The 26,603-nt window shown below is 42.0% G+C and overlaps 1 protein-coding gene across 4 annotated transcripts in view; it reads right to left on the reverse strand.

Moving 5' to 3' along the window:
• Window positions 1-1,159: 1,159 nt before the first annotated feature.
• FCHSD2 (FCH and double SH3 domains 2) overlaps window positions 1,160-26,603 on the reverse strand; it is a 332,064-nt gene continuing 306,620 nt past the window's right edge. For 3 of the 4 annotated variants that reach the window (XM_077961195.1, XM_015115119.3, XM_077961194.1), the window contains 7 exons: window positions 15,192-15,326; window positions 7,833-7,916; window positions 7,533-7,710; window positions 7,007-7,227; window positions 5,849-5,978; window positions 5,226-5,308; window positions 1,413-3,215 (listed from right to left, as the gene is read on the reverse strand). In XM_077961195.1, coding sequence (XP_077817321.1) covers window positions 3,132-3,215; window positions 5,226-5,308; window positions 5,849-5,978; window positions 7,007-7,227; window positions 7,533-7,710; window positions 7,833-7,916; window positions 15,192-15,326 — 915 coding nt within the window. In that variant the 3' untranslated portion in view covers window positions 1,413-3,131. 4 annotated transcript variants of the gene reach the window in all.

Below are 26,603 nucleotides of genomic sequence, written 5' to 3' on the forward strand. Positions count from 1 at the left end.
GGCAAAATCTAACACAATTAAATACATACCTTTTTGACTCTCAAAATCCACACTTAGGAATCTACCCAACATTTATACTGGACCACTTTTTTTTTTTTTTTTGAGACAGAATTTCACTCTTGTTCCCCAGATTGGAGTGCAATGGTGCAATCTCAGCTCACCTCCCAATCTCAACCTCTGCCTCCCACGTTCAAGCGATTCTCCTGCCTCAGCCTCTCAAGTAGCTGGGATTACAGGCACGAGCCACCATGCCTGGCCAATTTTGTATTTTCGGTAGAGACGGGGTTTCTCCATGTTGGTTCGGCTGGTCTCAAACTTTTGACCTCAGGTGATCTGCCCACCTTGGCCTCTCAAAGTGCTGGGATTACAGGCATGACCCACTGTGCCTGGCTGAACACATTTTTATGTAAACAAGCAATGTGTACACTTAAGAGTCTTATGCACAGGAAAATGTCTGGAAAAATACTTACTGCACGTCCCCTGCTCCGAGAAAGAGGAGAGCTTGTGGAGCCCTTCCCCAAACAGGCTGTGTCCTGGTTCTCGGTGTGGCTGGCTGGAAGCCAGAGGGACTTAGCCTTTAACTAAGAATGCTCCATCCACCCATGAGACTGAGAAAATCTCCTTTCACACAATTCATTACTCCTTAGGGTGGAGGTTTAGGAAAGGGGAGAGGCATTCAGAATGCCTGCTTCCTGGAAGCCAGCGGTCACATCCGGCAAGGGGACTTCAGTGACCTTCCTCTCACCCCTCCAGCAGCAGAATCAGAGCTCCCTCCTCAGCTGCCTCTCTGCTGTCTGCCCCTCCCTTCTAGCACATGTCCCACAGTACTGTCCTCACATATTTCTTTTTTCCCATGGGAAAAGCAAAGACCGTAACCTATTTACTGCCATCTCTAGTACCCAGGATATTACACCTAGCACATGGGTGGCTTCAGGGACTGTATCATGGATGGATTAATTTACTTTCTCCTCTCTCTGTCTGTTAGCTGGTTTAAAGGAGGGCCCAGGAATGTCTTTATAAGAAGCATGGGCTTTTTGGAAAGGTCTGTTTACCCAAGTCTTTCTATATTAAATCTTAGAAAACATAATTCCATTTTTTTTAATTATTCAACATTTTATACATAATAAATACAAACTTTTTACAGCCACTGTAAAGAAAACACATCTGCACAGAGGCTCCCTCCGAGCCCTGACCTGTGCACTGTGGTGCTGGATTCCATGTCCGGGATGGAGGGGTTATTTTTTAAAAAGGAGGCATATTTTCACAACTTTGTTTTTTAAAATAAAATTAGCAGCTCTTCCAAAAAATATTTTAAAATACAACAAAAGATTTCAGATAACCCTCTGAGGTTGTGGAAAACCCAAATTCAAGGACAATTTGGCTAGCTAAAGAGAGAATACAAGAAGACTGGGTGGCAAGAACTGCTCTATTTAATAAGCATTTGAAGATTTTTTAATATGTTAGCAAACTTTAAAATCTTAAAAAAACCACCCTTTTAATTTCTTTTTTAAACTTAAGAATAAGTTTGATAAACACAAAAGACCTCAAATAGATCAACAGGTTAAGAAGTGTAAAAAACAACAACAACAACAAAAAATCCCAAATCATGAAGAAGATTCATCAATGGGTATTGTCACTGAAGTGATCAAAGAACTAAAAATTTCTTCAGTTATGACCTTACTTTTGGTCAAAAATCCCATGGGGACATTTGGTGAGCATTTCAAGTTTTTTAAGATTCTTAGGAGGGATGGAGTTTTCAAAGCATAATGCAACTTTTAGATTAAATTCTGCAAATTTGATTTCTTAACCTAGAAAACAAAAAACAAAACCACAACCAGCAAACATCCCGTAGTCCCCAGGTATTGTGCTCCCTACCTTCTACAGCAGTGGACAGCGGAGAGTCAGTACCTGACTCGGGGGCACCTGCTGTTGTAGGCTTGCTGGCCTGCAAAGAAGGCCACTCCTGGTTTTCCCTGTGACACACAGAAGACACTTGTCTTTTCCTGGTCAATCTGTACTTGTGCAGGGTGTGTAATCCTTCAGTCCTTTCTCACAGGAAGCTGGTTTCCTCCACGGGCTCCCAGGTTCTTCCTTCCAAGGAAATGTCAGGGTAGTGGGACCTGGAAGCTCCATTTTCCACCGTAGCAGTTGGTCTGGGATAGCCACAGCCTGGCTGGCTGGGCCGGTCTGCTGGCTTGGGAATAAAATAATGCCAGGGGCCTCCCCAGTAGAGAAGCTCAACAATGCAGGTATGTGTCCTCAACTTATCTAGACATTCAGATTCTAAGGATACTGGTAAGAAGAGTATATGCTGTAAAAATTAAGATGAAAAATACCCAAATACAAAATAACATTATATTGGCTAATTTCAGATCCGGAAGCTCCATTTCTGCTTTAGCCATAGCCTCCTTTCTATTAGTCTATGTGATGGACAAGATGTGGCTACTAGTTCAGCCCCTCCATATTAGCTCTGCTAATTCTAAATGAATGGCACAGATATTAATACGAAGGACACTGTTATTTTAAGTCTGTTAGTTGTGGAAGAGATGTGCGTTAATGCAATTGGTGCTAAATTCAGGGCAGTCCAATTTTTCCCAATAAGGTTTCACTTTTCTCAGTCTGGGGACTAACCTTGGGGAGGAGCCAGCCTCTCCTGAAATCCCTCCTTCTGTTTCCTTATGTAGCCAACATGATCTGATTAATTCTCAATCAGATGAGCAAAACCCACTTGAAGAAAGATGAGAATCTTTGCCACATCCTTGCGGTCACAGTAATATACTGTACGAGTGCACATGATCAGTAATTTAGGGACTGTGCCCTGGAATGAGGCCTGGTCTTGAGTCTCATATAAAAACAGACCACTGTTAGGCATGAGGGCTGCCCCCCTCTTTGCTCCTAGGGTCCACTAGGATTTGTGCTATGGTAGGAAAAATGACATAGAAAATGACAACAAAAAAAAAGGCACGAAATATTCAAAACGTGGGAGGAGTCTACCAGGTCACCCAGTCACAAATAATCCTTGTTTTTGCTCTGTTCAAGAGTCATCATCATGCAAAGGTGCCTAAAAACAAGACTGGCCAAACTCCAAGCCTGGCCTTGATTGTAGCAGTAATGGATGGGCAAGCCCATCATCACACCAGTGTGATTTCCACATCTTCAATCTTCTCTGCTGGCCTTCGGTGATTCTGCATAGGTGGAGGGGGAGCTGCCCGGACCTGAGCAGGAAACAGTTAGGTAGATTGTCAGTCAGTTCCTGACTCAGTATCTGAAGCATCCCCAAAACCTAATCACTCATCTGTCCAAGGACGTGGGCACCCTAGGGGTCTCAGAAATGTTGTGAGCACATGCTTTCAACCTAGTCTTCGCTATTTCCTACACTGAGAAGCAGTTGTTCTCAGTGAAATATCAAGCCCACAAATCAGCCTCTTGTCTAGGCTAAAAACCTCATGGGCGGCACAAGAGTCGCATGACTAAGATCGTAGCACATCCTCCAAAGCAAAGGTCTGGTTGGAAGCAAGGGAGAGCAATGCTTAGAGAAATGAAACATTTCAGCATATCTTGGGAAGAGAGTTACAAAAGGTAAGGCTAGAAAGGTAGGCTGGGGTTAAGTCGTGAAGGGCCTTGTTAAACCATGTTTAAACATCTGCTTTAAGAAGAAAAAAATCTGTGCTTTATTCTGTAGGCAAAAGAGGAGTTTTTGATGGATTTTAAGCAATATCAGATCTGTGAAAAGATGACTCAGGTAACAATTAGAGAAAAGATCAGAGGCAAGCAAGAGTCCAGGTAAGAAGGCAACTTAGGAAACTTTTGTAGTCCTCTGAATGAGAGTTGACAATAGCCCAAACAAGGGTACTGGCAGTAGGGGAAGTAGAGAAGTGTAAAGATTTGCAAGCTGTCTGCAAGGTATATCTGGCAGGATTTCGGAATGACTGTGGGAGGCAGGGGTGGGAGGTATTAAGAATGATGCCAGAACACCAGTAGGATGGGGGTTCCATTTACCAAGATAGGCAATATGGAAAAAGGAACATGTCTGGGAGGGAACACAACTCATTTTTGCTGAGTTTTGGGGATCTGGGATATATAAACAGAGACATCCACAAATCTGAAGCTCAGTGAAGGGATCGGATTGGCAGTTACAAATCTGAAACTTGCTGGTATATAAATGGTTATCATAGCTGTGGAAGTAGATGAGGTCATTTGGTAAGAGTGCTTTCAACAACTTCAAGAGAAGCAGCCCAGGGACAGAACAATGAGAAGTATCAGCAGAGGCAGGTGGAGGCAAGGCTGCAAAGGTCCACAGAAAGGTAGGACCAGAGAGGAAGAAAGCAAACGAGGCAAATGTGGTAGAGAAGCACATCAGTCCACTGCTCTCTGTTCCTACTCTTACCCACCAGTCCATGCTGCCACCACCTCTTTCTTCGATGCTGCCCCAATCTCCTAATTGCTCTCTAGGTCCTTTCTGCCAGCCTCCATCCATCCTCCACTTAGCTGCCATAGCGATGCTATAAAAATGCACCAGCCACAACACTGTCCAGCTTACCACTTTACAATGGCTTCCTATCTCATTTGGGATAAAGACTCAAGTCCTTAAGAAGGCACTCAATACATATTTGCTGAATGAATGAAGCCAAAGGAAGCCAGTGGTAAAGGAATGGTATCAAAAGCTAATGGGGTCAAGGAAAACAAAATTGCAAAGTATCCAACTGGATTACCAATGTGCAAGTCATGATCTTGGAGTACAGTGGTGGGTGGAATGCAGATGGCAGTAGAGTGAAGGGTGAAGACAGAGGTAACTTTGCTATAATATATTCACCCGGAGAATAAACGCTCTTTAAGGCCATGAAGTTAGCTTATTATTTCATCTCAGTATTCCTCAAAGAGGCAAACAAAGGCCTGGAAAATTAAATGTTTACTCAAAAAAGTGTTTCACAATTAGCCCACTTTAATGCTCATAAAGCTTGTTCTAATCTAAATACACTTTCATAGCCATCATCTTGCAATCTCACTGTGGCTCAGTGAAAAAAGTTCTAGTGTAGATTAAATGTTCCAAGATGAGTTGATTTCTATGGCCTTCCTTTTCAATAGCTCTTTTTACCTTCCCAAACCCAGTTCATCCTTGTTTGGCAGAGTCAGTGACAATATAGGGGCCACAGGGAAACATTAATTCCTTCCTTTCAATTTGGAAGAATTATGCATTCTATAATCCTGCAAGATAAGAGACTTACAGGTCGCAGTTTGCCATGTGAGGTCTCAGGCGTATGCCTTGATGCCTGAGAGAATCCTGGTGACTCAGCATGAAGGCTGTTTTCTACGGGAGAAAACCAAAGAAGCTCATTTTACTTGAGTTGTTGAATAAAAATGCTGATGCAAGGCTGGCATTGTGGCTCGAGCTTGTAATCCCAGCACTTTGGGATACTGAGGCAGGAGGATTACTTGAGGCCAGGAGTTCAAGGCTGCAGTGAGCTATGATCCTGCCACTGCACTCCAGGCTGAGTGACAGAATAATACCCTTTCTCCACAAAAAATACAAAAATTAGCTGTGTGTGGTAGTGCATGCCTGTACTCCTAGCTACTAGGGAGGCTGAGGCAGAGGATCACTTGAGCCTAGGAGTTAGTTATCACTTGAGCCACTTGGTTAAGCTGTGAGCCTACTGAACTCCAGCCTGGGTGTCCAGCCTGAACTCATGCCACTGAACTCCAGCCTGGGTGTCCAGCCTGGGTGACAGAGTGAGACTCTGTCTCCAAAAAAAAGAAAAAAAAGCAAATGCAGTTTTGTTTGCCCTTCAGGCGAATATGCAGATTTCTGAAGTGAAAATGCATTTAGATCCATGCCCAGGAGAACCCTTACCGTTTGCTGAAGGAGACCGGGGAAAGTACAGGGAGCTCCTCTTATCTGGGCTGGGGTAGGGGCTGCTGGGAGGCTGGTCATACAACGGCAGTGGAGGCAGGGAGGCGTGTGGCTTGGGGGAAGGAGAGATCTGCAGCAAAGGGAAGTGAGGTTACCTGGTGCTTCTGCCCAGGAAGGACAGCCTGGCTGCTGCTTTGACTGCTCTGTACACATCCCTTTTCTCTGAAGCTAAGCTGACTACTGAAACTTGTCAACCTCATTAGAGGCAACTGAGCATTAAATAACCACCTCAAGCCCCAATTTTGCATTGCACTTCACTTTTTCCTCTTACAGATCTCATCACATTACTGATTTTAGTTTGTCTTAAACAGTTATCAAGTGATGCCACTCTCTAGGGTTCTATTGAAAATGTACCAAATTAGTCAATTCAGTAAACTTAGCAAAGAACACCAGCAACAAAAGGAACAAATTGGATTTTTTGGGGTGAAGATAAAATACCTTGATGAATTTCTGACTTCCCCAGGTTTTGTGCATGTTAGGCTAAGGGTCACAATCACCATGCAAACAAAATTGGCAAACATGTTCCTTCTTCCTCTACCTGTCTGGCCCGCAATGATAGATCCCTGAGGGGACAAACTGAACTCTGACTGAATTAGAGGTTCCTTTAAAGGCTGTTCCCCTGTGATAAACTAAGTCTAGGATCACTTGAGTGGGGACTGGGGGCTCTGGCAGGCTCATTAGTTCTCTGAAATAGATTGGCAGGACCTGGACTAGGCAAGGAGGCTCTGACAGTGAGGGAGAGAGCGAGCCAGCTAAGAGTTTTACTACGTAAATTAACCACAGAGCAATACCTTCCCTCTTCGGTTTGTTTTTCTCCACCTAAATGATCTTTGATATGTCACATATAATTTGGCATTTTGGTTAACCGATGCAGGGAAGAGAATGTGGGAAGATGGAGGTGTGGGAGGATGGCCATATTCCACAAGGGACTGACTGAGAAGTCTCTGGTTTCCCAAATTCAGTTGTGCAGACACTGGCAACCAAGGACCGGTGAGGGTAAGGCAGAGACTGCAGCCCACTTTTGTGTGAATTCACAGACCCCTTGGGAGCAATTTTCTTTAAACATCTTTTAATTCAACCAGCTCCCCTCTTAGGTACCTGAATCTCTCTCATCCATGGAGTGTCACCATTTTCTGAGGCTGAAAGTTCTTCCACTAGCACGGATGGGAAAACTCCAATACGCCCATTGAATTCCCCTTCCCAGAAGCCATCGTCGTCTTGGTTTTCTTTGTTCAAGATACGGATTATTGCTCCCTCAGGAAAAGATAACTCATCATCTGTCTGGCCCTCATAATCATAAAGTGCTTTCACAAAACAGACTAGGGAGCAAGAGAAAAACAAATCTGGTAAGATAATTAACAGCCGGTTGCTTCTGCAACCACCCCTATGCTCACATGACAACTAAAACAGCATCATACAGAATAGGATTAAAGTTGTAATTTTTTTACTCACGGATGATTAATTTTAGGGTTCTACTGTGCAGGACAAATGTGACCATATAAAGAAGAGCATATTATAGGACAGGGGGAAAGTTGTGCTTTTTATCCTAGTGAAGGCTTACTCCAGGGCAATACAGTTTAGGTCAAATGTGACCAAATAAAGAGTGCCTTGTTTCAGTCTTTACCACTGGCATCTCCGTTGAGGCTGCCTGAAACGAGTTCTGCTTCCGTGGAATTGCTGGACGTGTGTGACCGACTGTCCAAAGTGGCCAGGGACTGCAGCATGCTCAGGAGGCTGTTTGAGGTGGGAAACTGTAGGTACTTTTCTGGCACATAACCCACTTGGCCAACTTTATTTCGAGCCTGGGTAAAAGACATGTGACAAAACAAGTTTACACACACACAATTTAGACAGGGTACAACAAAGACCAAAACGAACTCCTAAAAATGTCACAAGAAGGGGCGATATGAGCAAAGGAATATACCTTTACCCAGTCTTCCATATCTCCATCTTCAATCACTTCTAACACCTCATGTTCCTCAATGGTCAACTCATCTGGTTGAGAAGCCTGCAATGTAGGATGGTCATGGACAAAATTAAAAAGGTTAGATAAGGAGCAGATGTGGGCTGATCATGACAAAAACTGGGGATCAAAATATTGAAATGATATTGAGAAACATGTTGAACATAAAAATTTAAATGCTGTAAAACTTTCATAATGAGGTGAAGTTTTACTTTAAAAAACTAAACAGAATAAAACCGTAACAAAAACCGAAGAAACTGAATCCTCAAGAGGCAATGAGGTTCAATGAACAGAACATGTGAGCCTGGGCAACACAGCAAGATCCCCATCTCTACCAATAAATAAATAAATAAATAAATAAATAAATAAATAAATAAAATTAGTCAGACATGGTGGAATGTGCCTGTAGTCACAGCTACTCGGGAGGCTGAGGTGGGAGGATCGCTTGAGCCTGGGAGGTTGAGGCTGCAGTGAGCCATGAGCATGCCACTGCACTCCAGCCTGGGCAACAGAGCGAGACCCTGTCTCTAAAAAAACGAACAAACAAAAAAAGAGAGCACTTCCTGGAAGTAGAGGACCTGGGTTCCAACTCCAGCTTCTGTATCAAGTTATTCAACTTGATGCCTCCATTTCTTTGAAATGACAATCCTGCCATTTTCTGGAGGATGTGAGTCAATGTGGGATGAATAAGCACAGAAGTGTGATGATTTGGGAAGCAAAAGCAAAGGAGAAGGCACTGAGTTGGAACTGCTACCAGAGGGCTCCCATGGACAAGCATGCAGTGAAAATGCAAAGAACTATGTACATGAATTTGATGACAGTGGGTGCAGTGCCTAGGATTGATCTGGAAACACTGTAAAGCAGTGGCTAAAAGAAGAAAATTGTAGGAAAGGAAATGATTGAGATCAGTCATGGTTTGGATTTCTTATGTTCCAACTTAACGGTGTGGAGACTGAGCTGATCCACTTGCGTGCTACTGCACAAGCTGCTAACCATAATGGTTTTCTTTTTTATCCCTGACAATAGCAGTCCACCAGCATCAGCCACCCACATGTTGCCCTTGAGACTGCCAAATCTGTAAATGCTCTGAGGCTCCACAGAGGGGCTGGAAAGTCCATGTGGCTTTGCTTCCTAACAGCCTTGCCTGTCACGTGTAATAGGCAGGGGCCTGCTGTCTTCTGGCTCTCTAGAAAACAGTCTTAAAAGCTTTTCTCAAGTCCCAAGATGGGTTAGAACCATCACTTAAAACCATAAAGTTTTTAAAATCTCAAAATCTCAAAGTGTAAAATTAACTCCAAGTTACACAAAAATAAGGCAAAAAAGGGGGTCATTTTCAAGATCAATTTCCCATTTTATGAACATTAAAACATTTCATCAAAATCCAGATTCTGGATGTTGCCATAGCTCCCTGAGACAGAAAAATTATATTGAGGATGGCTGACCAGTCACAGAATACTCGAAGGCCAGATTTTAAATTAACTCTTATCTCAAAACATAAGGAAAAAACCCCACTCATTTACCCTTGATAGCTTTTCCAATGGAATTCCTTCACTACTCTGAAACTACACTATGCCTTGGATATGCCAGCAAAAGGCACTTTTGTAATAAAAATGTTTTCCATGGCAAGACCTAGAAAGTATCAACACAACCAGACGTTAATGTATGTGATAGCAAACCAGGGAGGTAGTACACTTTCAAATAAACTGCTGCCCTTATAAAAACCTATGGAGAGGCTGAGTGAGGTGGCTCACGCCTGTAATCCCAGCACTTTGGGAGGCCAAGGTGGGTGGATCACTTGAGGCCAGGAGTTTGAGACCGGCCTGGGCAACATGGAAAAACGCTGTCTCTATGAAAAATACAAAAAACTAGGTGGGTGTTGTGGCACGCACCTGTAATCCCAGCTATTTGGGAGGCTGAGGTGGGAGGATCACTTGAATCAGGGAGGCAGAGGTTGCAGTGAGCCAAGATCACACCACTGCACTCTAGCCTGGGCAACAGAGCAAGACCCTGTCTCAAAAAAAAAAAAAAAAAAAAAAGCCATGGAGGTCCGTGCAAGTTTTTCAACACTGCAGCACTAGTTGTCCAATGTAAGCAGACACTAGCTTGATCATCCCATCCTAAAGCAGTGATGACCAATTCTTCCACCTAACAAGGTGGAAGTTCTTTGTGTGGCAATCACGACCCTGCAGTTTGGTCCCTGTGGGCCAAAGTGGGCCTCTAGACACTTTGGCCCCTGCACACTATTCCTATTCTCTGAGCATATCATGTTCTTCCTTGCCTCTGTGCTTTTATCAAGTGTTCTTCCATCCAGCAGGCTCTGTTCCCTCTTTCCTATCTGATGAGCAGACTCAGATTACTGTGGGTTTAAGTCCGGCTTCAGTATGTTTTTATGGGCAAGTGACTGTAAGATACCTTTGAACTTCAGTTTTCTTTTTTTCTATTAGAATATAAGCTCCATGAGGGCAGAGATTTTTGTCTATTTTGATCAATGCTATATCCCAGAGCCTAGAAAAGCCCACAGCACTGATACACGGAAAGTGCTCAAGCACTGTTTCTTGAATGAATGGGGTGCTTGATAATATCTTCCTCATAGGGTTACTGAAGGGATTACAAATAAATAGATAGATAGATAGTAGTTATGATTACTTTGGATTTGAGACTGAGCGCATATGTTTTCCCAGACTACTCATGATGAGTAAGCTGCTCCTCCTTTTGTTCTTTTTTTTTTTTTTTTTTGAGACAGAGTCTCACAGTTTGCCCAGGCTGGAGTGCAGTGGTGCCATCTCGGCTCACTGCAACCTCCTCCTGGGTTCAAGCAATTCTCCTGCCTCAGCCTCCCAAGTAGCTGGGAATACAGGTGAATGCTACCATGCCTGGCTAATTTTTTGTATTTTTAGTAGAGATGGGGTTTCACCGTGTTGGTCAGGCTGGTCTCGAACTCCTGACCTTGCGATCCGCCCACCCTGGCCTCCCAAAGTGCTGGGATTACAGGCATGAGCCACTGCACCTGGCCCTCCTTTTGTTCTTAAAAGGCTCTGAGCGTCCCCATAACACTGACTACCATGATGCTCTAATGAATTTGTCTTTGTGAGCGTCCTACTAGAAACAATTAGACAGGGACTATATTTCTTCTCACTTACCCCAACTAAAGACAGTGAGCAGTAAATAGTTATTAAATACACACATACTCTCATACTGTCTCCTTAAGTCCTAGTATCCGGTGACAACCAGAGCTCTGTTTCTACTAGTATCTCTCCAAATTTCCTGTACTTCTTTTAAAACAATGTTTTTCCTGATCATATCATACATGTTCATTGTAGAAAAGCTGGAAAATATGTATAATTGAGATCTTACGGTACATACAATTTGGTATCCTACCTTTTAATTTATTATTAGGACATAAGGGTATAGGCAGCAAGCCACCCAGGTGCTGAGGCAAGAGATCGAGGGCACGAGCTGTTCCAGTATAATAAAATATATAAAATAAGAATAGTTATACTAGATATAGATAATAGATATGATTATATATGAATATCATTAATCATTAGTTTGTAGCAAATACTCTTTACTCCAATATTATAATAATCCTTGCTCTACAATTATAACCTAGGAAAAAGCAGGCCATGCAGAGATAGGAGCTGAGGGGACATAGTGAGAAGTGACCAGAAGACAAGAGTGCGAACCTTCTGTCAAGCCCGGACAGGGCCACCAGAGGGCTCCTTGGTCTAGCGGTAATGCCGGCGTCTGGGAAGATGCCCGTTGCCAAGTGGACCGTGGTCTAGTGGTAGCGTCAGTGTCAAGGAAAAACACCCGCTACTTAGCAGACCAGGAAAGGGAGTCTCCCTTTGCCCAGAGGAGTTCAGAGAAGACTTTACTCCTCCACCTCTTGTGGAGGGCCTGACATCAGTCAGGCCCGTCCGCAGTTATCCGGAGGCCTACCCGTCTCCCTGTGATGCTGTGCTTCAGTGGTCATGCTCCTAGTCTGCCTTCATGTTCCATCCTGTACACCTGGCTCTGCCTTTTAGATAACAGTAGCAAATTAGTGAAAGTACTGAAAGTCTCTGATATGCAGAAATAATGGCTTAAGCTGTCTCTCTCTCCTCTCTTTCTCTCTGCCTCAGCTGCCAGGCAGGGAAGGGCCCCCTGTCCAGTGGACATGTGACCTACGTGACCTATCACTGGAGGTGGCTCACACTCCTTACCCTGCCCCTTTGTCTTGTATCCAATAAATATCAGCACAGTCTGGCATTCGGGGCCACTACCAGTCTCCGTGTCTTGGTGGTAGTGGTCCCCCAGGCCCAGCTGTTTTTTCTTTTATCTCTTTGTCTTGTGTCTTTATTCCTACAGTCTCTCGTCTCCACACATGGGGAGAAAAACCCACCGACCCTGTGGGGCTGGACCCTACAAAGGGTTTCTTCTTATATAGAAAAACTCTAATGTAAATTTCAATAATCTTTATAATATGATACGTTATGGCTGTAGTATATGAATGTCTAGTTTAATTATTCTCATTGAACTGCCAATTTTAATTTTTTTTTAAATTTATTTTTTAGAGGCAGGGTCTCACTCTGTCACCCAGGCTGGAGTGCAGTGGTATAATCATGGCTCACTGCAGCCTCGATCTCCTGGGCTCCAGTGATCCTCCTGCCTCAGCCTCCCAAATAGCTAGGACTATAGGCATGTGCCACCATGCCTAGCTAATTTTAAATTTTTTTTGTAGAGACCAGGTTTTGCTTTGTTGCCCAGGCTGGTCTCGAACTCCTGGCTTCAAGTGATCTTCCCACTTTTGTCCCACAAAGTGTTGGGATTACAGGCATGAGCCATTGCGTCTAGTCATGAGCTCCATTATCCTCACTGATGTCTCTAACAGAATGAGGGCAAGAGAAGGATTCATTTGTTCATGCCTTCCTTCTATCATTCAAGTATTCATTCCACAAATATTTACTAATGACCTACTACATGCTGGGCATTGTCCTAGGGGCTGAAGACACACAGACAAGGTAAACATACAGAGACGAAACTTCTCCCTTCATGGGCCTTTAGTGGGGAGTCAGACTAAGAAACACGAAAACTAAGATTAAGTTTGGCTGGACAGAAGTGCCATATATTACAAAGCAGTACTATATGAAAGGACATTTTTGTGTCAAAAATGTTTCTATATTATGATTTATTTCTTTAGGATGGATGCTAATAGGGTCAAAAGTTGTGAACATTCTTAAGGCTTTGACTCTAACGTTTATTTATTTATTTTTTTCTGTCACCCAAGCTGGAGTGCAATGGTGCCATCTCGGCTCACTGCAACCTCCTCCTCCTGGGTTCAAGTGATTCTCCTGCCTCAGCCTCCCTAGTAGCTGAATTACAGGCGCCCGTCACCACGGCCAGCTAAGTTTTGTATTTTTAGTAGAGACGGGGTTTCACCATGTTGGTCAGGCCAGTCTCGAACTCCTAACCTCAGTGATCCACCTGCCTCATTTTCCCAAAGTGTTGGGATTACAGGCGTGAGCCACCGTGCCTGGCCAACTCTAACCAACTCTAAGCTATATAACCATTAAATATAGCTTTCTTTGTTCTCACCAGATTATTAGAGGCCTCCTTTTTGGTCTGGACTACAATAATTATGATTAGGCTTAAAGTCAGTCCTTCTGTATCCTAATCTGTCCCCTAGAATATCTATACCATGACCAGGTTACCTTCTTAAAAATCCAATCGGATTTCAGGCCATCTAAGGATTTTCCTAGCCAAGATAAAAAACCAAACCTCTAAGTCTGGTATACATGGTCCTTTACTATCTGACAATAAACATCTTTATGCACAGCCCCTCTGTTCTCCTGCAGATGCTTCTATACCATCGAATTTAACATTTCCTGAACACCCCACACTCTCATCACACTCTACCTCTATACCTGCTGTTCTCTTTGCTTAGAAGGCCCTTTCCTCTCCCTACCTTCTCACTGCATCTAGAAAGGTCTTAAATCATGACCTAATTTAAATGCCACCTCATCTGTAAAATTTCCCCCAACGATCACAGTAGAATTAGTGGCTCTACCTTTACTATAAATCTTTTCACACTTGTTCTATTTTCCATTTTAATATTTATCCCTTCGTAGATTGTCCATTCCTAGAGGGGAGAGATAATGTCATATTCATTCTGGCATCCCCCCAGTGTATCACACATTGGGTACTCTATATGTTTATTCAATGATTAACTGACTAAATAGATGTTCATAGTCTATTTAACCCAGGGATGTGCCTGGGATATGCCAACAGCGGGAATGTTGAATGAATGTGAACTGTTTAAAATCACTCGGACACTTAGGAATCTCTCTATTTAATAAAGGACCTTAAATTTTAGTTCTGGGACGTTCAAGTAAACATAATGGAGGTGGTATCAGGAAACAATTCCAACGCTAGTTTTATAATACCCTGTAATACCTTTCCAAGTATCTGAGAAGATGATTTTAAATTTTCAAAAGATTATCAAAACGATTTACATTGGAAAAAAAATGCTAACACTTTCAATGAACAGGAAGTATTATGAATTTAAATATAAAAATGAAAGGATGTTAAACTCAAAACAAGTCTGGGAATCACTGATATTGAGGAGTAAACACTGCCACCTTTTGGCTACCCGGGGATGTGGCAGTGGGAGTGCATCTGGTGCATGATAGGTGGATTCTCTCTCCAGGACCTTCCCTTCTGATAGCCTTCTGCATTGCCCCTTCTCACACATGCCTCCGCCAGAACAGGGGCAAGAGAAGATTCATATATTCACGCCTCCCTTCCAACATTCATGTATTCATCCCACAATTATTTACTGATGACCCACTATGGCTGGCCATCGTCCTTGGGGCTGAAGACACACAGACAAGGTACACATACACAGACAAAATTTCTGCCTTCATGGACCTTTAGTGGAGAGTCAAAGAAATATGAAAATAAATAAGATTAAGTTTTGCTTGGCAGAAGTGCTATGTAATAAGTAAAAGAGGCAATGGGATAACAAGTAGTGACTGAGGAGTTGGTTATTTATTTAGGTGGTTATGGGTGACCTTAAGGAGGAACTATTTGAGCTGAGCTTCGGTGAGGACCAGGGGGCAACCAACTGAGATCTGGGGGAAAAAAAGAGTTCTAGGCAGACGGAGTAGCAAGTGAAAGACGTCAAGTCAGAGCCTAAACTCATCACCATTCTGCTATGTTGCCCCAATATTAACCTAATAACAATTTTATGCTAAGTACAGCTTGAGAGACTGGATGGATACAGTCATGTGTATCTTCAGAGTTAATCAGAATTAAATAACAGTATGTTGGAGAAAAACAAACCTTGTAGGAATAAACAACTTTGCAGGTGAGTGGATAATTTCTTAAGGTGCCAGAAGGGCTGGAACTGCTGTCATCAAAAACATCCATGTTATCTTCAAACTCTTCTCCTTCTTCTCTTTCGGTATCTGCATTAAGCTAAGAAAAATCAGAAACCATTGGCTAGTTTCCTTACTTCAAGAAAATGGTTGAAAGCCAGAAAAACACTTAAAACTTGATTGTTTCAAAATGTTAATTTGCCTTTTAACTCTGCATAGAAATGACTATCTTTCGCACTTACATTTTTCATGTTATGAAAGAAGAGAGGTTTTTTTTTTTTTTTTGAGATGGGAGTTTTGCTCTTGTCACCTGGGCTGGAGTACAGTGGCTTGATCTTGGCTCACTGTAACCTCTGCCTCCCAGGTTCAAGCAATGCTCATGCCTCAATCTCCCAAACAGCTGGGATTACAGGCACCCACCACCACACCTGGCTAATTGTTTTGTATTTTTAGTAGAGATGGGGTTTCACCATGTTGGCCAGGCTGGTCTTGAACTCCTGGCCTCCAGTGATCCACCCACCTCCCAAAGTACTGGTATTACTATAGGTGTGAGCCACTGCACCAGGTCTAGGACAGAGATTTAAAAAAAAATTTATTTTTTTTGAGACAGAGTCTTGCTCTGTTGCGTAGGCTGGAGTGCAGTGGCACGATCTCGGCTCACTGCAAGCTCCGCCTCCTCAGCCTCCCAAGTAGCTGGGACTACAGGTGCCCGCCACCACACCCGGCGAATTTTTTGTATTTTTAGTAGAGACGGGGTTTCACTGTGTTAGCCACGATGGTCTTGATCTCCTGACCTCATGATCTGTCCACCTCGGCCTCCCAAAGTGCTGGGATTACAGGTGTGAGCCACCGCGCCCGGCCAGGACAGAGACTTTTTTTAAATCAAGAAGTAAGTTTCTGTCAAATACATAGGAAATATTTATCAGTATCCTTTCACTTTTCACTGTTAAGTACTGACTGACAAAGGCCTCTGAATTTTAACTGATCCTGTTAGCAAACATTAAAAAGGTTTCAGGCCAGGTGTGGTGGCTCACGCATGTAATCCAAGTACTTTGGGAGGTGAAGGTAGGTGGATCACTTGAGGTCAGGAGTTTGAGACCAGCCTGGCCAACATGGTGAAACCTAACCCCATCTCTACTAAAAATATAGAGAAAAAAAAATATAGCCAAGCATGGTGGTGCATGCCTGAAGTCCCAGCTACTGGGAAGGCTGACGCAGGAGAATTGCTTGAACCCACGAGGTGGAGGCTAAGTGAGCCAAGATTGCACGACTGCACTACAACTGGGGCGACACAGTGTGACTCTGCCTCAAAAAAAAAAAAAGAACAAAACTAAACAAACCACTTGATCTAGCAATTCCACTTTTATGAATACATCATGAGGAAATAAAAGCACCAGGATGTAAGACTATGTATTTTAAGATGTTTACTGCAGCACTGCCTGTAGTGACAAACGCCTGGATACAATCGATATATCCATCAACAGGGGAATGTTTGAATGCACTCTGATGTATCCATATTATAGATTAATAACACTCATTAAAAATAAAGTTCGCCGGCCGGGTGTCATGGCTCATGCCTGTAATCCCAGCACTTTGGGAGGCTGAGGTGGGCGGATCATGAGGTCAGGAGATCGAGACCATCCTGGCTAACACGGTGAAACTCCATCTCTATTAAAAAAATACAAAAAATTAGCTGGGTGTGGTGGCATGCGCCTGTAGTCCCAGCTACTTGGGAGGCTGAGGCAGGAGAATTGCTTGAACCCGGGAGGCGGAGCTTGCAGTGAGCCGAGATGGCGCCGCTGCACTCCAGCCTGGTGACAGAGCAAGACTCTGAATCAAAACAAAACAAAAAACAAAACAAAAAACAAGAAAAAAAAAATAAAGTTCGCCAAGTATGTGAAAAAACACTCAATATCATTTAGAGAAATGCAAATCAAAATCACAATGAGATACCATTTCACATCAATCAGAGTGGCTTTTTTTTTTTTTTTTGAGATAGGGTCTTGTTCTGTTACCCAGGCTGGAGTGCAGTGAAACAATCACAGTTCATTGCAGTGTTGACCTCCTGGGCTCAAGCAATCTTCCTGCTCCAGCCTCCTGAATAGATGGGACTATAGGGGTGCACCACCATGCCTGGCTAATTTTTGTTTTTGTTTTGGTAGATAAGGGGTTTCATCATGTTGCTTAGGCTGGTCTTGAACTCCTGGGTTCAAGTGATCCTCCCGCCTTGGCCTCCCAAAGTGCTATCATTATAGGAGTGAGCCATCATGCCTAGCTGAGAATGGCTATTATTTAAAAAGTCAAAAAATAACAGATGCTGGTGAGGTTATGGAAAAAAGGAACACTTACACACTGCTGGTGGGAGTGTAATTAGTTCAGCCACTGTGGAAAGCAGTGTGGCGATTCCTCAAAGAGCTAAAAACAGAACTACCATTCAACCCAGCAATCCCATTACTGGGCATATACCCAAAGGTATATAAATCATTCTACTATAAAGAAACATAGGCAGGAGTGGTGGCTCATGCCTGTAATCCCAGCACTTTGGGAGGCTAAAGTGGGTGGTGCCAAAATGGTGAAACCCTGTCTCTACTAAAAATACAAAAATTAACCAGGCCTGGTGGTGTGTGCCTGTAATCCCAGCTATTCAGGAGGCTGAGGCACGAGAATTGCTTGAACCTGTGAGGCGAAGGTTGCAGTGAGTCAAGATTGTGCCAGTGCACTGCAGCCTGGGCAACAGAGCAAGACTGTCTTAAAAAAAAAAAAAAAAGACACATGCACACATGCACGTGTATATTCATTGAAGCACTATTTATACTAGCAAAGACATGGAATCAACCTAAATACTCATCAATGACAAGTTGAATAAAGAAAATGTGGTACATATATACCATGAAATACTATGCAGCCACAAAAAAGAATGATGTTTTCTGCAGGAACATGGATGGAACTGGTGGCCATTATCCTTAACAAACTAATACAGGAAGAGAAAACCAAATACTGCATGTTCTTACTAGTAAGTGGGAGCTAAATGATGGGCACTCATGGACACAAAGAGGGGAACAACAGACACTGAGGCCTACTTGAAGGCAGAAGGTGGGAGGAAGGAGAGGATTAGAAAAAATAACTATTGGGTACTAGGCTTAGTACCTGGGTAGTGAAACAATTTGTAAAACAAACCCCCATGACACGAGTTTACCTATGTAACAAACCTGCCCATGTACCCTTGCACTTAAAAGTTTTTTAAAAAATGAGTTCAAGACTAGAAAAACCAGAAATAAACCTTCACGTACATGATTAAATAATTTTCAACAAGGATGCCAAGACCACTCAGTGGAGGAAAGGACAGTTTTTCAACAAATGTTGCTGGAAGAATTGGATACCCATATGCAAAAGAATGAAGTTGAAATCTCACCTTATATAATACACAGAAAAAATTAAATGGATCAAAGACCTAAACCTATGAAACTTTAAAAGAAAACATAGGGTAAACACTTTATGACAGTGGATTTGGCAATTATTTTTTTGGAGACAGAGTCTTGCTCTGTTGCCCAGGCTGGAGTGTAGTGGCGCGATCTTGACTCACTGCAACCTCTGCCTACTGGGTTCAAGCAATTCTCCTGCCTCAGCCTCCCAAGTAGCTGGGACTATAGGCGCACACCGCCACACCCAGCTAGTCTTTTGTATTTTAGTAGAGACGGGGTTTTACAGTGTTGCTCAGGCTGGTCTCGAGCTCCTGAGCTCAGGCAATCCCCACCCCCGACCTCAATGATTTTTTTAAATATGATGCCAAAAACATAGGCAACAAAAGAAAAAAACAGATACATTGAACCTTATCAAAATAAAAAATATGTATGCATCAAAGAACAATAGAGTGAAAAGGCAACCCACAGAATGGGATAAGGTATTTGCAAGTCATATATCTTAAAAGGGATTAATATCCAGAATATATAAAGAATCCCTAAAACTGACCACCAAAAACAAATAATCCAATTAAAAATGGGCAAAAGGTTTGAAGAGATATCTTTCCAAAGAAGATATATAAATAGCCAATAACCACATGAAAATAGCTCAACATCACTAATGATTAGGGAAATGCAAATCAAAACCACAATGAGATACCATTTCATACCCATTAGGATGCTATCTCATACACACACACACACACACACACACACACACACACACACACAGAGAGAAAATAAGTGTTGACAAGGATGTGGAAAAACTGGAACCTTTATATACTGCTGGTGGGGATGTAAAATGGTACAGCTGCTATGGAAAAACAGTAACATGTTTCTTCAATAAATTAAACACAGAATTACCACATAATTCAGCAATGCCATTTTGGGTATATACCCAAAAGAACAGAAAGCACAGACCTGAACAGATATTTGTAAACCAATGTTCACAGCCACATTATTCACAAAAGGTAGAAGCAACTCAAGTGTCCATTGAGAGATGAATGGATAAGTAAAATGTAGGTATATATCACAAACCAAATAAAAATGTGGCATATATACATACAATGGAATATTATTGTCTGTCTGTCTATCTATCTATCTGGTTAGAGACAGGGTCTCACTCTGCTGCCCAAGCTGGAGTGCAATGGTGCGATCATAGCTCATTGCAGCTTTGAACTCCTGGATGCAAGGGATCCTCCTACTTCAGCCCCCCAAGTAGCTGGGACTACAGGCACATGCCACCATGCCCAGTTTATTCAGTCTTAAAAAGGAGGGAAATTTTGACACATGCTACACAGAACATGGGTGATCTTTGAGGCCATTATGCTAAGTGGAATAAGCCAGTCACAAAAAGATAAAATACTCTGATTTCATTTATATGAGGTTCCTAGAGTAGTCAAATTCAAAGAGACACAAAGCAGAATGGTGATTGTCAGAGGCTGCATGATGGGGAGTTATTGCTTAATGGGCAGAGAGTTTTACTTTAGATAGATGAAAAGAATCCTGGAGATGGGCCAGGCGGGGTGGCTCATGCCTATAATCCCAGCACTTTGGGAGGCTGAGGCAGGCAGATCATGTACGGTCAGGAGTTCGAGACCAGCCTGGTCAACATGATGAAACCCTATCTCTCCTAAAAATACAAAAATTAGGCCAGGCACGGTGGCTCACACCTGTAATCCCCGCACTTTGGTAGCCCGAGGCAGGCAGTCCACCTGAGGTCGGGAGTTCGAGACCAGTCTAACCAACATGGAGAAACCCCATCTCTACTAAAAATACAAAATTAGCCTGGCGTGGTGGCGCATGCCTATAATCCCAGCTACTCGGGAGGCTGAGGCAGGAGAATCGCTTGAACCTGGGAGGCGGAGGTTGCGATGAGCTGAGATCGTGCCATTGCATTCCATCTTGCCTGGGCAACAAGAGCGAAACTCTGTCTCAAAAAAAAAAAAAAAAAAAAAAAAAAAGACCAAAATTTGCTGGGGGTGGTGGCAGGTGCCTATAATCCCAGCTGCTCAGGAGGCTGAGGCAGGAGAATCACCTGAACCCAGGAGGTGGAGGTTGCAGTGAGCCAAGATCATGCCACTTTCACTGTACTCCAGCCTGGGTGACAGGGTGAGACTCCGTCTCAAAAAAAAAAAGAGTTCTGGAGATGGATGGATGGTGGGGATGGTTCCACAACCATGTGAATGTACTTAATGCCACTAAACTTATACTTAAAATGGTATATTTGTATATTTTACCATACACATGAACAAACATGAAAGGCACACTCCCTTCTGAAATGTAACACAAGGAAAATAATTTTTTAACCCAGTTTCAAGGTATATTACCCATCAGAGCTAAAAGGCATCTATTAATTGAAATGGCATTGAGTGTAAAAAATGAGTTAGATCCATAGGCACTTAGAGCACTGTCCGTGATATATTGAATATAAATAATATTTATATCAGCATACATATCTGACAGGGGAAGGCAGAATGAGAAGAATAAAGACTGGAAAATTGAGGAAATGACTGACTTACTTTTTATATACATCTATACTCTTTGAATTATTAGAATACATGTTTTACTTTTTAAATTAAAAACCTAATAAGAGACAGACAGCCTCAAATATTTGTTTCTTGCTTGCTGCACACAAGCACTTATTTGGCTGCTTTTTCCCATATTCAAACATACAAAAACACCAATGTTTACACATTTAAGGTTACAAAGAATGGACAGGCAGGATTGGCCTTCATAGAACAGCCATTAAATTAATTAAAGTATCAAATATCTACTGTATGTAGAAAACTATGCTAGCCTCTTTGACGAAGATAGAAAACGAAGGACACAGTGTCTCCTTCCAGTGGTTCACAATCCAGAGTGAAGGATACTAAAAGGAGAGGCCAAGTGCATGGCCCTGGGAATGCGGAAGAGGCCACTGGAGAGGAGTCAGGGAAGACTTCCCGGGATACGATGAGTCTAAAAGTACAGGCTGCCTAGCTGTCAAGTTCTACTTTTTCATGAATTAAAGGGCTTTCTCTTGAGTAACTATCACTAAAGTTTTAAAAGTGATTCTCCTCTTAACCACTGTTTCCCTAATAAAATTCTATAGCACTGTATACATGTATCAAAATGCCCTTCTGTATCCCATAAATATGTATAAATATTATGTCAACTAAAAATAAAGGGAAACAATTCTACAGAATTGTGGAGAGTACCAGGATAAGAAATTATACATTTTTTCTGACATATTTATTGCCACCATTTCAAAGCTGCTGAAATATTCTCATTGATAATTTTATTGAAAATTTTCCACAGCTGAGTGAGGAAATCCTGTGCTATGTCTTACAAATTATTCATCTATCATCAGTCAGGTCAGTGGCAAAACAGTCTCACATCATATTGAGTCTTTTGCCACTCAATAGGAGCAAAATATTCAAAATCACAGACTTATGATTCTATTGTTTTCCAACAGGGCATTGTGCCACATAAAAGAATCATGCTAGAAACTGCCATAAAATTAACTTTGAACATATTATATATACTTAGAAGACATTGCCTTCATATTCTAGGGAAGGTTACAGGCATTTAAAAAAAACAGTGGGTACTACAAAATCAAAACAAAACAAAACACCCATACATTTATAAAAATGTGGGTAGAACAAGTTTCCAAAAATATACATGTACTGTGCTTTGGCACTGGGAATCAATCCAAAACATTTTATCTTGGCAACCTGGTTGATACTAAACATTCCTTTCTTCCTCCTTTATTTGGAGTTGATTTTTGGATTCCCATGGAAGGCAATAAGGTTGCAGTGCCAGCAATAGGGGTCACTGTCATATGCTTCTGTGTTGCTCTAGCTGCTTTCCAAAGCATGTCATCTCAGAATAATTTCTTCCTTTTTCCAATTCCACTCTCTTAACTGAACTGTTACACTGTTTTCTTGACCCAGCATTTCTAAAATCACATGCTTCCTCTGTCTCTTAAGGACTGCTCTCTCATCCCCTTTTCTTTCTGTCCCTTGACAGAACTTCAATCAAAACTATTCTTTCTAGTCATACTAACATTTTTCCTTTCTTAGATGTAAAATGCTTACTCTTTTTTTTTTTTTTTTTTTTTTTGAGACAGAGTTTCACTCTTGTCACCCAGGCTGGAGTGTAATGGTGTGATCTTGGCTCACTGCAACCTCTGCCTCTCGGGTTCAAATTATCCTCCTGCCTCAGCCTCCCAAGTAGCTAGGACTACAGGTGTGCACCACCACACCCAGCTAATTTTTGTATTTTTTTTTTTTTTTAGTAGAGATGGGGTTTCACTATGTTGGCCAGGCTGGTCTTGAACTCCTGACCTCAGATGATCCACCTGCCTTGGCCTCCCAAAGTGCTTGGATTACAGGTGTGAGCCACCGTGCCTGGCCAAAATGCTTACTCTTATTGCAGAGGCAGACAAGATGATCTTTTTGAGTTGATTTTGGGAGCCATCTTCTTGTACTTAGCAAAAACACCTCTGAGGGGCTCAGCTTCATGGCACAATCATGAGGTAGAAAGCAGAGTCTTGGGGTCTGGCCAACTTGGGTTTGAATGCTGAATGTGTCACTTGTTGTGTGACCTTGGGCAAATTATTAAACTCCTCAATTTCAGTGACCTTGTCTCTCTAATGAAGACAATTACTTCTTCACAGGATTAGCATAAAGATTAAATGAAGTAAAATATTTAAAATCCTAACACGTGTTTGGTGCACAGGAGGTACTTAATAAAGCATTAGCTTTTGTTTTTACGAGGAAGGGAGAATCCAGATAAAGAATCTGGTAATACCTAACACAGAGGAAGGCAGCTCCTCAATATTTACTAATAGAACCTCTCATCTCCATTGGACAGAGAAGTGATCACAGTGGACATTACTCCAAATACAACATGAGTAAGTTATCAAAGATGATGTTAACCAAAGGAATATAAATCATTCTATTATAAAGACACATATACATGTATGTTCACTGCAGCATTGTTCACGATAGCAAAGACATGAAATCAACCTAAATGCCCATCAATGGTAGACTGGATAAGGAAAATGTGGTACATATACACCATGGAATACTATGCAGCCATAAAAAAGAATGAGATCATGTCCTTTGGAGGGACATGAATGGAGCTGGAGGCCATTATCCTTAGCAAACTAACACAGGAACAGAAGACCAAACACTGCATGTTCTCACTTGAAGTGGAAGCTAAATGATTAGAATACGGACACATAGAGGGGATCAACAGACACTGGGGCCTTTCAGAGGGTGGAGGGTGGAAGGAGGTAGAGGATCAGGAAAAAATAACTAATAGGTATGAGACTTAATACCTGGGTGATGAAATAATCTGTACAACCCCCCCAAAACACAAGTTTACCTATGTAACAAACCTGCAATTATATCCCTGAACTTAAAATAAAAATTAAGAAAAAGATGATGCTAAAAATATCAGGAAAATGGATTTGTGCTTCCAGGCAAGATAGAGTATCAGGGATCAGATTTAACCTCCTGTCAGAAACAACTGAAAAACTGTTCAAAATATATGAAAGAACAGTTTTCAAGACACTGGGCATCACTCATGAAGGACAGTGATCCCTGGGGGATGGGAAACAAACAACTCCCACAATATACTGTATGAAGAACGTTTCTAGGCTATGACATAGGGAGAAGAAACCCAGGCACATGATCGTGATCTCCCTGAACAGAGGAGATGAAACTGGGAATTTAGTAAAGCCAAAGTGGAGACAGCTCAGGATGTGGAATATAGCAGCCTCCCCTTATCCGTGGTTTGGCTTTCCATGGTGCCAGTTACCCAGTCAACCATGATGCAAAAATATTAAGTGGAAAGTTCCAGAAATAAACAAGTCATACGTTTTGAATTGTGTGCCATTCTGAGCAGCTTGATGAAATTTTACAGTGATTCACTCTGTCTCCCCAGATGTGAATCACCCCTTTGTCAAGTATATGCAAGCTATGTAAGCTACTTACCCATTAGTCATTTAGTGGCCATCTCGGTTATCCCGATTGACTGTCACCATACCACGGTGCTTGTGTTCAAGTAGCCCTTATTTTACTTAATACTGGCCCCAAAGCACCAGAGTAGTGCTGCTGGCATATTGTTATAGTATTCTATTTTATTACTAGTTAGTGTTGTTAATTTCTTACTGTGCCTCATTTATAAATTCACTTTATGATAGCTATGTGTGTATAGGGAAAAACACAGCATACATAGGGTTCGGTACTATCTGCGATTTCAGGCATGCACTGGAGGTCTTGAAATGTATCCCCCACAGATAAGGGGGGACTGTAATGAAGAAGAGAGAGATGCACAGAATTTAGGAAATCTGTAGAGGGTCCTCCTCAAGGCTTTGGCTGAGTACTGGTCAGTACATATATGTGAAGAAATTACCCAAAGCTAGGGCTAGAAGCACTAAAAAGGATTAGAAAAAATAATCCTCAGAACTCACACAGGTCTGAGAATAACTCCTGCTCCCTCCTAAAAGAGTAAAAACCTCATAAGGCACAGGGCACCCAGTAGAGTATTAAGATTAGTAAGGATACAGAACAGCTGTCCCCAGTCTTTTAGGCACCAGGAACCAGTTTCACGGAAGACAATTTTTCCATGGACCAGACCCTTGGGGCACCATGAGGGAAGGTTTCAGGATGAAACTGTTCCATCTCAGATGAGCAGGTATTAGATTCTCATAAGGAGGGTCCAATCTAGATCCCTCACATGTGAAGTTCACAATAGGGTTTATGCTTCTCTGAGAATCTAATGCTGCTGCTGATCTGACAGGAGGCGGAGCTCAAGCAGTAATGCTCCCTCTGGGGCCACTCACCTCTTGCTGTGTGGTTCAGTTTCTAACAGGCCATGGACCGGTAAAAGGTTTGTTCCAGTCTAGAAGACTAGAACAATACTATAACCAACTTGACTTAATTGACATGTATAGAATGTAACCCCTAACAATAGCAAAATACACATTCTTTTTTTTTTTAAGAACACATGTAACAGTTACCAAGATATACCTTTATACTGGGTCACAAAACAAAGCTCAAAAAGTTTAAAAGGATTCAAGTATGTTATTTGACTACAATGGAAATAAACTAGAAATAAACAAAAAGCTATCTGGAAAAATCTCCAAATATTTGGAAATTCAGTAACACACTTTTAATTACCCATCAGTCAAAAGAAGAAATTAAAACATAAATTAGAGGCCGGGTGCAGTGGCTCACTCCTATAATCCTAGCACTTTGGGAGGCTGAGGTGGGTGAATTGCTAGAGCTCAGGAGTTCAAGACCAGCCTGGGCAACATAGTGTGACCCCATCTCTACTAAAAATACAAAAAATGAGCTGGGCGTGGTGGTGCTGAGAGGCTGAGGCATGAGAAATCACCCGGAAGGAGGAGGTTGCCATCAGCTGAGATTGCGTCACTGCACTCCAGCCTGGGTGACAGAGTAAGACTCTGTTTAAAAAAAAAAAGTAAATTGGAAAATATTTTGAAGTGGATAAAAATGATAACACAACATATCAGAATTTGTGCAATGGACCCTAAAGCAATACTTACAGGGAAATGTTTAGCACTTAATACCAATATTCAAAAAGAAGAAAAGTCTCAAATCAATGACCTCGGTTTCTACCTTACAAATTAGAAAGGAGAAAATTAAATCCAAATTGAACAGAAGAAAGGAAATAATAAAATCCTGAGCAGAAATCAAGAAAATAGAAAAGAGAAAAACAAGAGGGAAAGATCAATAAAATCAAAAGCTGTTTCTTCATAGAGATCCATCTAATTAATAAACCTCTAGCAGAATGATCAGAAGAGAGGAGACACCACCAATATCAGGAATGAGGTGATATCACTACTAATTTTCCAGATAATCAAAGCATAAGGGAATATTATAAACAACTTTGTGCCAATAAAT

Source organism: Macaca mulatta, chromosome 14, assembly GCF_049350105.2.
Source record: "Macaca mulatta isolate MMU2019108-1 chromosome 14, T2T-MMU8v2.0, whole genome shotgun sequence".
NCBI classification, from domain to species: Eukaryota; Metazoa; Chordata; class Mammalia; order Primates; family Cercopithecidae; genus Macaca; species Macaca mulatta.